The sequence below is a fragment of the Heterodontus francisci genome, chromosome 10 (genome assembly GCF_036365525.1).
Source record: "Heterodontus francisci isolate sHetFra1 chromosome 10, sHetFra1.hap1, whole genome shotgun sequence".
NCBI classification, from domain to species: domain Eukaryota; kingdom Metazoa; phylum Chordata; class Chondrichthyes; order Heterodontiformes; family Heterodontidae; genus Heterodontus; species Heterodontus francisci.
Window position 1 is genome coordinate 73,161,843 of NC_090380.1, and position 12,566 is coordinate 73,174,408.

Sequence of the window (12,566 nt, forward strand, 5' to 3'; positions counted from 1 at the left end):
TTTCTTTTTTTTTTAATCATGTGTATAACGCTTTCCTTACATTTGTATGGAGAAAAGTCTTGCTCATTCGAGTTGTCTTTTTTGTATAATGTGGTAAAATATCTGGTAAAAGCCTAAAACCTAAGAGATGAAGTTTATGTTTTGGCCTCTTGTGAACAAAGTGCCCTAACATTATAATCACTGCTACAATTATCTCTGCTGTTTAAAATCTTAACTTTGAATGTCACAATTTATATTTACTTCAGTTTACTATTCTGTGCAGCAAATGACAGCAAGGTTAGACTTGGTGCATTTAGATGCTCAAATGGTTTATTACAAACTACTGTTGTACTGTGAATGATCTATTACTGAGAGTTTGATGTCTTCACTGTATTCCCTAGAGAGGAAGAGGAGCAACTTCGTGAGATGATTAGGGCAGATCACGAGAGAGCACTGGAAGAGGCAAAGGAAAAACTGAAAAAATCCAAAGATCAAATCCATGCTGAGATTCAGACAGAGAAAAATCGAGTGGCACAAGATATGAAAAAAAGAGAAGGCAAACAACTACCACGTGTACCTATCCCAAAACCGGTAGGAATCAATAATGGGGACCCAGGCGATCCAGACATCAAAGAGAAACAAGAGAAGATTAAAGAGGTATGTGAGATGCATGAATACTATATTGTTTAAGTTGGAATGATGGTAGTTTTTATCAGTTTCCTTTCAAACATGTTACATCACTTATGTTTACTTGTGGATGGTAGTGAGCTGGAATGAATAATACTGTTTGCTTTAAGCCATTTGCTTCACAAAGTTTCATATTCATATTTGTCATAGACAATATTGTAGTCATCGGGCAGTAAATATTACTGCCAAATTTGGATTTAGTAAGTGTCACATATAAAGGGGTTGGTAAAGTGCCTGTTTAGCTACTTCTTTCCACACTCTGATCCCCTTAAGAAAAAATGCCATAGTCAAAATTTTGGTAAAAGGCTTTGGAAGTGAAGGGAAAAGGAAACCGATGTTACCCATAGTATCTAGTGATGCTCTGATGCTGCCAAATGGATGCTGAGTGTTCACTTGTATTGGTTTTTAAACCAAGACATCTTGCCACTGCTTGTTTTTTTGCACCTGCCACCCTAGTCAGATGTGACAGTTGAGTTGGTTGGATGCCTGAGTACAACTAAGCTAAAGCTGGAATTAAAATCTGAATCTCTGTGCAATTTGTGTGCTTTGAAGCTATTAATGTTGATATTGCAGCATTGAATGCAACATTGTTCAGTTATGGGCATTTTTTTAATAAAGAAAATAAATCAAAGATGGATTAGAAATTCATGCTCACTCTACATAAGAACATAAGAAATAGGAGCAAGAGTAAGCCAGACGGTCCCTCAGGCCTGCTCTGCCATTCAAAAAGATCATGGCTGAACTTCTACATCAACTCCACTTTTTTGCGCTATTCCCATATTGCTTGATTCCCTTAGTGTCCAAAAATCTGCTGATCTCAGTCTTGAATGTATACATTGACTGAGCATCTATAGTCCTCTGGGTGGAGAATTTCAAAGGTTCACAACCCTCTGAGTAAAGAAATTTCTCCTCATCTCAGTCCTAAAGGGCCAACCGCTTATCCTGAGACTATGACCTGGAGTTCTAGACTCTCCAGCTGTGGGGAACAGCCTCTTGGCATCTACCCTATCAAGCTCTCTAAGGATTTTATATGTTTCAGTGAGATCACATCTCATTCTTGAACATACAGTCCTATTTTACTCACTGTCTCCTCATAGGACAGCCTCTCATCTCAGGAATCAATCTAATGAACTTTTGTTATATCTGTCTAAGGCAAATTTCTTACTCCTATATAAAAACAGAAATTGTCAGAAATACTCAGATCTGGCATCATCTGTGGAAAGAGAAACAAACAAGGCTGGATTTTATCCTGCCTTTGGAGGCATTGGGGCACACAAAATGGCATGGGTGGCATCAGGCAGTGTGCCCATTGCCTTCCCAACGCCATGGAATTTAGTCCTTTTGATTTTTTACTATTTTCCCTGATCTCCACATTAAAACAGTGACTGCACTTCCAAAGTACTTCACTGTATGTATATACTTCAACTGTAAGTTGCCAGAAATAGTAGTAAACCTGAGGATTTTAGAATACCGCAAAGGAGGGCGAAGAAACTAATAAAGAAAGGGAAAATAGAATATGAATATAAGCTAGCAAAAAAATATAAAAACGGACTGTAAAAGCTTCTATCGGTACGTAAAAAGGAAACATTTGGCTAAGACAAATATGGATCCATTGCAGGCAGAGTCAGGAGAATTTATAATGGGGAATAGAGAAATGGCAGAGAAGCTAAATGATTACTTTGTGTCTGTCTTCACTGAGGAAGATACAAAAAATTTCCTAGAATTAGAGATCCAAGGGATAAGGGGAATGAGGAACTGAAGGAAATTAGTATTAGTAAGAAGGTTGTATTGGAGAAATTAATGGGGCTGTAAGTTGATGAGTCCCCAGGACCTGATATTCTACATCCCAGGGTATTGAAAGAGGTAGCTATGGCGATAGTGGATACATTGGTGATCATCTTCCGAAATTCTATAAATTCTGGAGCGGTTCCTGCACATTGGAAGGTTGCAAATGTCACCCCACTATTTAAGGAGGGAGGGAGAGAGAAAACAGATGCCTTACATCAGTCGTTGGGAAAATGCTAGAATCTATTCTAAAGGATGTGATAAATGGACACTTGGATAATAATCTGATTGGGCATAGTCAACATGGATTTATGAATGGGAAATCATGTTTGACGAACCTGTTGGAGTTTTTTGAGGATGTCACTAACAGAATTGACAAAGGGTAGTTGGTGGACATGGTATACTTAGATTTTCAAAAGGCTTTTGATAAAGTCCCCCACAGGAGGTTGGATAGCAATATTAAAGCACATGGCGTAGGAGGTGATATACTGGCATGGGTTAAGGATTGGTTAACAGAGTAGGAATAAACGGGTCATTCTCTCATTGGCAGGCTGTGACTGGTGGGGTACCGCAGGGATCAGTGCTTGGGCCCCAGCTGTTCACAATATGTATCAATGATTTGGATGTGGGGACCAAATGTAGTATTTCCAAGTTCACGGATGACACAAAGCTAGGTGGGAATGTGTGTTGTGAGGAAGGTGCAAAGCGGCTTCAAGGGGATTTGGAAAGACTTAGTGAGTGAACAAGAATGTGGCAGATGGAATATAATGTGGAAAAATGTGAGGTTATCCACTTTGGTAGGAGGAACCGATGTGCAGACTATTTCCTAAATGGTAGATTAGAAAGTAGATGTACAAAGGGACCTGGGTGTCCTTGTCAATAAGTCACTGAAAGCTAACATGCAGGTGCAGCAAACAATTAAGAAGCCTAATGGTAAGTTAGCCTTTATCGCAAGAGGATTTGAGTGCAGGAGTAGTGATGTCTTTCTTCAGTTGTATAGAACCTTGGTTAGACTGCACCTGGAGTACTGTGTGTAGTTTTGGTCTCCTTACCTCAGGAAGGATATTATTGCCATAGAGGGAGTGCAATGAAGTTTCACCAGACGTTCCCAGGATGGCAGGACTGTGCTATGAAGAGCGACTGGGGAAACTGGGCCTGCATTCTCCAGAGTTTCGAAGAATGAGAGGTGATCTCATGGAAAACTACAAAACACTTAAAGGGATAGACAGGGTAGATGCAGCTAATAAAAACAAGAAATGCTGGAAATATTCAGGTCTGGCAGCATCTGTGGAGAGAGAAGCAGAGTTAACGTTTCAGGTCAGTGACCCTTCTTCGGAACTGCTCAGTTTGGGTTCTGCAGGACGACTCATCATCATAGCCTTGGTCTGAACATGGACAAAATAGCTGAATGGACAGAAGATGTGAGTGACTGCCCTTGACATCAAGGCAGCATTTGGCTGAGTGTAGCATCAGGGAACGTCAGTAAAAGTGAAGTCAATGGGAATTGAAGGCAATTCTCCACTAAATGGAGTTGGACCTAGCACAAAGGAGGGCAGTTGTTATTGTTGGAGGCCAATCATTTCAGTCTGATGGGATCGCTGCAGGTGTTTGTCAGGGCAGTGTCCTGGGCCTGACTATCTTCAGCTTTATCAATGACCTTCCCTCCATCATAAGGTCAGAAGTGGAGACATTTGCTGATTGCACAGGTTCATTGCCATTTGCAGCTTCTCATACTAAAGCATTCTGTGCCCACATGCAGCAAGACCTGACAATGTTCAGGCTTGGGCTGATGAGCGCCACGTATATTAATTGCCTCATGAGTGCCAGGCAATGGCTATCTCCAACAAGAGAGAGTCTAACATTTCCTTGACATTTATTGGCATTACCATTTTCAAATTTGCCACCATCAACATCCTGGGGGTGGGGGGTGGGGGTCACCATTGATCAGAAACTTAACTGAATCAGTCGCATAAATACTGTGGCTACAAGAGCAGATCAGAGGCTGTGCATTCTGCAGCAAGTGTATCACTTCCTGACTCCCCAAAGCCTGTCCACCATCTGCAGGGCACAGGTCAGGAGTGTGATACAGTACTCTCCACTTGCCTGGATGAGTGTAGCTCCAACAACACTCAAGAAGCTTGACGCCATCCAAGACCAAGCAGCCTGCTTGATCAGCACTCCACTTACCACTTTAAGCATTCATTTCTTCCGCTACTGGTGCACAGTGGCTGCATTGTGTACTATCTACAAGGTGCAGTGCAGCAACTTGCCAAGGCTCCTTCGACAGCACCTTCCAAACCTGCGACCTCTTGCCTAGAAAGGCCAGGGCAAGTTTCCCTCCAAGTTTCACACTATCCGACTTGGAAATATATCGTTGTTAATTCATTGCCACTTCACTGGCCTCCTGTACCATGCTGCCATGGTCAATTTATTCATCCTCCCTGTTATCATTCACTCCAGTAACATGCACCTAGAACCTGTTAGCAAATGACAAAGGCTGAGGCTCCTCCACCATGTGTTAGATGGATGAATTATAATCAAATATATCTAAGTTCATGTATATTTAAAAAAAAAAGTGTTAACTTTAACTAGTGCCCAATATTGTCATTGTCTGCAAAATTAGGCATGTTGGGCAAACTCTTGCGCTGATGTAGTTGGAATCACTTGGTGTTGAAATTTAAAATTGGACTATATTTTTATAATTTTGTTTTATTCATTTTAACTGCAGAAAGATCATAAAATTAGGTGAAGTTAATTTTCTGCTTTTGCAGATGATGAAGCATGCTTGGGGCAACTATAGACAGTATGCTTGGGGGCACAATGAGTTGAAACCACTTTCCAGGAAGGGCCATACCACCAATATATTTGGTAAGTATCTGGATATTTGTTTAATCACCTATTGTTTGCATTGTCCATACCATCTTTTTGCCTTTAACTTATACAATGTGAGGACTTGCTTTTAGTTCAAGCACTTTAGAGACAGACTGAGATGTGTTTTACAAAAGAAAAATACTGTGGATACTGGAAATACTCAGCAAGTCGGGCAGCTTCTGTGGAGAGAGAGTTAGAACTAATGTAAGGTCATTGACCTGAAACATCATCAAGAGCTCTGACAGTTTGTTGACCTGAAACATTAATTCTAGTCCTCTCCACAAATGCTGCCTGATCTTCTGAGTATTTCCAGCAAATTCTGTTTTCAGCTGAAATGTGCTTTACTTAATTGAAAATATATGATTATTACTGTAAATTAATTTATTTACAATATATGCATCATTTAAGGAGGGAGAAAGAAATGAGATAACTGGAGACCTGTTGGGTTTGGCATTTGTGAGGGAGTTACTGATTATTAGCAAAAATTAGAGCGTACGGACCTTGTGACATGGGTTGGTAATTGGTTGTGAGGTAGGAGACAGAAAGTAAGAATAAAGTAGTTCTGGTCACCATGTTGCAGGAAGGATGAGATCACACTAGAAGGGTACAGAAGTGATTTATAAGGATGTTGCCACAAATGGTGAATTTTAGCAACAAGGAAAGATTGGATAGTCTGAGTTTTTCATTGGAACAGAGGAAACTGAGGAGATTTAATTGAAGTTTGTAAAATTATGAAGGATCTAGATAGAGTGGATGGGAAGGACCTATTTCCATTTGCAGAGAGGTCAATAACTAGGGTGTATAGTTTTAAAGTAATTGGTGGAAGGATTAGAGGGGAGTTAAGACATAATTTCTTTTCACCCACAGGTGGGATCTGGAACTCACTGCCTGAAAGGGCGATAGAGGCATAAACGCTCATCGTATGTTTTTAAAAAAACGCTTGGATGTGCCCTAACCTGCAGGGCTACACACCAAGAGTTGCGAGGTGGGATTAAACTGGATAGCTCTCTTCCCACTGGCACAGATAAAATGGCCAAATAGCCATAAATCTTTGTATATTTCTAAAGGGTTTGTTCTCTGATTTCCAGGGTGTGATTAGTGATGTTCTCAAGGGATCTGTACTGGGACAGTGTGTTTTGAGTTTTGCATGCACAGGCTGGTTGGGTACGACCTGCACCTGCCGTTGCGAACGGCGGAAGGGACATGTTTGATACGATCCACCAGTCTTTGGGACGTAGGGCCTATATATCTGGCATCACACTGGCATTGAAATTCATATATCACATAACTCATTTGTGTGATAGGCAGGACAACGTCCAACATTAGATGCAATTCCATGATTGGGCAACATTTGCTAAATAATCCTCAGTATGCCAAGAATTAGGCTGACAACCAATTTAAGATTGTCAGTAGGGCTCGCAGTGTGGCGCATTTGTGTGTACTGGAAGCTACATATATTAATACACAGGGCCCTGTTCTTTGCAGACAGAGCATGTACAAACACTGCGCTTGTTTCAGCTAAACAAAATAAGTGACAGCCATTCGCTGGTTCCTTCCTCAGGACAGGACCAATCAGAGTCAAGCTGCCTGGTTTAAATTTCAAACAAAGCTCAACAGTTAACTGTCAGTCGCTGTAAACTGGTGCATTCTCCATGGCAAAGCCGCTACTAGTCAGAGTTCACTTGCCAACCAGTCAGCACTCTCTTCTCATACAGTATAAAGTTGTCGTTTTCCCTTATATTGGTATTTTTTTAAATTTTTTTATTTTATTTATTTAGAGATACAGCACTGAAACAGGCCCTTCGGCCCACCAAGTCTGTGCCGACCATTAACCACCCATTTATACTAATCCTACACTAATCCCATATTCCTACCACGTCCGTCCTTATATTCCCCTACCACCTACCTATACTAGGGGCAATTTATAATGGTCAATTTACCTATCAACCTGCAAGTCTTTTGGCTGTGGGAGGAAACCGGAGCACCCGGAGGAAACCCACGCAGACACGGGGAGAACTTGCAAACTCCACACAGGCAGTACCCAGGATTGAACCCGGGTTGCTGGAGCTGTGAGGCTGCGGTGCTAACCACTGCGCCACTGTGCCGCCCCTGATGAGTGGAAGACGAAAAGCTTCTACAACTTGTCTCTATTTTCAGCAATATATGTATGACTTAGATGAAAGAATAGAGAGTTGCATACTCAAGTTTCAGTTGATGCCAGGTTATGAGGTACAGTAATCCTGCTTTTGTTCTACCAACTTGGATATTCTCCTCAGAATCACTGGCCCCTCTTGTATTGCCTGCAAATTTGCATTGACTGAATCCAAGTTATTGATGTAAATTGGAAACAGTAGCTATTCCAGCACTGATCCCTGAGGCACCTCACATAGTATTTTCCCCTCCCCTTCTGATATACCTTTTGCTTTTTTCTACCCTTCAGATCATTTCTTCTTCATTCCTAAAGTTGATCCGGAATTGCCACGACATTGACTATAACTAGTAATTTTTTGTGTCAAACTTTGTTGCGTGCTTTTTGGGAAGTTTAGGTACATCACACATCTTAATACTTTTACTGTTGACTTGGGATGTCACCTCCTCAGAGGTTAGACAGACAGGACCTTCCTCTTCGGCCACCATGTCTATTTTCTATACTGCGTTATTGTTGTTTGTCACCATTTTTGAAAAGAGGTACCTAGTTAGCTTGTTTGAGTCTACTCGTGACTTCCCAGTGTTCAGTGACTCCTAAATTTCTTCCACGTCTCAGTACTGTGGGTTTAATCTGTCCCTGGGAATTTATTTGTTTTGATCCTTTTTAATCTGTCTGAGACTTCCATCTGGACTGTATCAAAGTTATTTGTTCTACTTGGGTTACTACTGCTTAAGGATGGTATGTTAAATTTGTTCTATTTAACGTTGTGTTCAGTTTTTTCAGAAATCTGATGAGGGATGGACAAAACTTTGATCTCTTCAACCTTTAGAATTCTCATGTGGACCTTTGAGGATGTAGGGACCACAATTAGAAATTTTCATTTTTGATGTAATGGGGTATCTTATTATTCAAAGATTTATATTCCAAAACCCTTCTTATAGGGTCTTTTAAAATCGGTTTTCCTTTCTTTTTCTGCTTCCCCATTGCCCTTCCCCGCCCCTAAGTACTCTTTACAACACCTGCCTAATACCATATATTACCATACTTGGTTACATCTTGTAACTGTTATCTGACTTTGTAGCAAGCTTTTATCATAACCAATATGAAAAAATCCAAATTGCAAAGTGGCTTCTGTAAATAATGACCATAACAATGCTCTGTAAATAGCTAAAAGCAAGTCCTTGTACTTAACCAATAAAATATTTTCTTTCTTTATGCTTGGTGTAGGTAGATTGCTATTTATGTTTTGCTTTTGTATTTTAAAAACTCCGTAACTTATTTTCTTTTTGTAGCCTACTTCGTAATAAACCAAACCTTTGTCAGAGGGGCAGAAGCCCCGACCTAGGCCAGTTAAGGGCCTGAGCCATGCAAAATTGATGCATGGCTTCTAAGCTTGGTGGAGGCAGGTGTCCCCCAACTTTTGAGCCGGTGGGCAGGTCCTCCGCAGCGATGTAAAATTTTGTCCTATTACATATGTTGCATTTTGTTTTAATTGGACTTTGGGGGCAAAGGGCTTTATTGAACTTCACAATATAGCAATTTGTGACACGTACTTAGATAACTGGCGGCACAGTGGCGCAGTGGTTAGCAGCGCAGCCTCACAGCTCCAGGGACCCGGGTTCGATTCCGGGTACTGCCTGTGTGGAGTTTGCAAGTTCTCCCTGTGTCTGCGTGGGTTTTCTCCGGGTGCTCCGGTTTCCTCCCACAAGCCAAAAGACTTGCAGGTTGATAGGTAAATTGGCCATTATAAATTGTCACTAGTATAGGTAGGTGGTAGGGAAATATAGGGACAGGTGGGGATGTTTGGTAGGAATATGGGATTAGTGTAGGATTAGTATAAATGGGTGGTTGATGTTCGGCACAGACTCGGTGGGCCGAAGGGTCTGTTTCAGTGCTGTATCTCTAATCTCTAATCTTGAAATTATCTTAAACGGGGGCTAAATGTAAGAATTTCTCACTTATTATCTCTTTAAACTTTGTTTTAAATGCAATAGTCAGCATAAGTGAGTACATTTTACCGTTTTCCCAATTAAAATGGTTCAAATGCCATGTCACCTTGATTCAGTTAGCACCCTCGACTTTCACCTGTGTTCCTGGAGATTGTGATGTGGAGTTCTTGGGTGCAGTTGTCAAGCGAGGCGCAAATTGTGTCTAAAATTGCACGAGTTTTGAAAAATTTTTCAAATATTACTTGACATGTTTGTGTGGTAAAGTGATGTTCGATATGCCTGAAATTGAGTTTCTCTCAAAAAATAAGCATTCTTAATCAGTAAATCCATCACCTGTGAGTAATCTGGCTTTGAATTATTGAAAGTGAGTTTAAAAAAAACTTTTCAAGTTTGTTGGGGTACAGTAGTCAGTTTATTAAATTAAAGAAGTACATTCAAAACTTTTTATAGAATAACTTTGTGTCCTTGCGCCAAAAATTTTCATAATTTTTAACATAGTAGTTATATAAAGCATTGTTAAGTATTAAACAATTGTACAGATTGATGCTTTAAATAATGTCAGCATATAGTTTTGTTATAAACTCTAGATCCATTTTGTGTTCAGAAAGGTGAAGATGGTTGCTTGAAATGAAGTAATTCGAATTTGCAATTAAGTATAGTTCTACATAAAAAATAATCTCGCCATTTAAACCTGTGGTTTCCTGGAACCATGCTTTTGAAAATACAAGGAACTGTGTATATTATTTAGATTGACCTAATGGTCTTTTGTTGCAAAATTGTGTTTTGAAGCATTTCACTGTATAGACCCTGAAAACTAAATTACTCCTGAAAGCTATCTGAATTGGCACCTTTGTGACAGAATTAGTTGAAATGTCTTAATTTCACACTTGTGATTTGGCTCTTCTGTTGGTAAGCAACCCTATTTATAGTGCAAGGTGATTTCATTAGAGAAAGAAAGTAAGTTTTCATTACTATCAGCCTTACTGCTTCACATTTTTCTTTTCTTTTCATAAGTGGAGCAGTTTCATTACCACTTATCAATATGATGCCGTGACTAAAATTGTTGCAAACTAGTGACGGCTAAGCTTTTTAAATTTACTTTTCCATCATGCTTCGCTTGAAGAGCAACAAATTGCTAAGCAATGCATCCTGACTTGTGCTGATACAATATTCACATTTTAAAACCCAAACTTGCTGTCACCTAATAACTTTAAGAGGAGGAAACACTAACTGAGCTAAGGAGTTCTATTGCTTTGAGATCCCGGGAAAGATTGAGAGTAAAGAAACTGATGTGTCTTGATTTCACTGCAGTGAGGATCTAAGAAGGAAAAAGAGCTTGTAGCATGGCATATTTACAGCTAAGGAGGAAGAAGAGTGGAAAGCTTAGAGTAATGATTGACTATATAAGATATTGATAATGAGAGAGATTGCAGCTAACTGCCAAGCTGCTTCTCGCAACATATAGAAAAGCCTGCCCAAATATATTGTATTCAGAACTTTCATGTACTTGAGTTTTGAAGAGTTGAATGTTGTTGAGGGGAAAGAATATGTTTGATGCAAAAAGAAAATTGAGCTTCTTGGTGACAGCTTTAGTTGTAAATTTCCACTTGAGGCCAGAAGATAGCTGAAGAATAGATGAAGGATGATGAGTAGAGGAATCAAAGTTAAGAGGTGGTAGATATTGGACGAATGGAAGAAGATGCCTTTAAAGAATTAAGAGGACATGGAGGAGATCAAGATGTAGTAGCTGAGCCATTGCATTGCAAGCAGAATGTAGATCATGTGTACTGAGCTTGTGTAATCTGAAGGTAGTTGAATACAGCAACAACTTGTGTTGTAACGCCATTAACTGAATAAAGTAAATCAGAAGAAAAAGTGTAGATAGGGTTGATTAGAGCAACAAGTAATTTGGCATGGCATGCCATTTTGTGACCAATCCTATGATTTTTAGGACCCCCCCCCCACCCCATATATAATGTGCTTTTCTTCCCACATTGGGATTTTAAAAATGCCATTTTTTTCATTCTATCTGAAACTGCCCTAGCATGTCTCTGTGCAGTCTGCATGAGTTCTCAATTCCCATTCCATATGATCTGATTCTGGAAGGATTACCAATAAAATGTACGCCTAACAAATTTTGGTGTTGCAACTTGTGTAACTGAATTTTGTTAGACTATTTTTTTTATCCTGTAGAATCTGGCCTTTGCCACTGCATGTGATCATTTTGTTTAAAGATGGCATTTTTCAAATTGTTTCATATCGATAATAACACCTGTCCATGTGACTATCCAGATTTCTTTTGAAACTTGTGTGAATCGTGTGATTATGGTACCAGAATAGCAACACAGCATGGCAAGTTGTGAAAACAAATTCACAAAAAACTTTATAATTTCTAGGATTGAAAAATGATCATGAAAGTTGTTGCTTTATCATAGTAAACCAACAAGTTCATTAATGCCCCCTACATGGTTATGCCTACACGATTTCAAACCATACTAAATGGTCCATTGGCATTGGCGGGGGCAAAACTGATGGTCAATTGAAAAAGTTCAAAACTGAGGTTGATTTGCGTTAGGCTAGGGGTATTGAGGGTTGTGCAACCAAGGTTGGTAGATGAAGTTAAGATGCAGATCAGCCATGATCTAATGAAATGGCAGAACAGGCTGGAGGGGTTGAGTCGCCTACTCTTTGTATGTTCCTATAACTCAACATGCCCCCTAAGATGTCCCAAAAAGACTCTCAGTTGCACAAACAATTACTAATTTCAAGAAGTTAGCTTCCATCATGTTCAACAAATAAATGTGGCCTTGTCAACATCACCCGCATCCTGAAAAATGTAAATAATAGCCCAGCCAATTTTGGTATTTATTATCACACAAATCTCTTCCCTTTAATGATGAGCTAATGATTCATGAATGACTGTTCTGAAGAAGGAACATTGTGGGATAGAAAACAGAGCCTTAGGAAATTTGAGATGGCAGAGTCAATGGATAAATCATCAAGTACAATATAGATGAGGCAGTTTGAAAGGAAATTAGATGGCCATAAACCTAGCATTGTTGGGTACCCAAATGATAATTGAAGCAAATGATGTATTCTGTAATGTCATCCTGTGACACATCTTTACATTTTTAGGACACCCCACA

The 12,566-nt window shown here is 39.8% G+C and overlaps 1 protein-coding gene across 1 annotated transcript in view; it reads left to right on the forward strand.

Annotated features, from left to right (window-relative positions):
* Nucleotides 1-12,566, forward strand: part of man1a2 (mannosidase, alpha, class 1A, member 2) — a 168,879-nt gene that overhangs the window by 50,548 nt on the left and 105,765 nt on the right. Inside the window, exons 2-3 of the mRNA XM_068040743.1 lie at nt 381-636; nt 5,223-5,319. Of these exons, the coding sequence (XP_067896844.1) occupies nt 381-636; nt 5,223-5,319 (353 nt within the window). The remainder of the gene's footprint in view (nt 1-380; nt 637-5,222; nt 5,320-12,566) is intronic.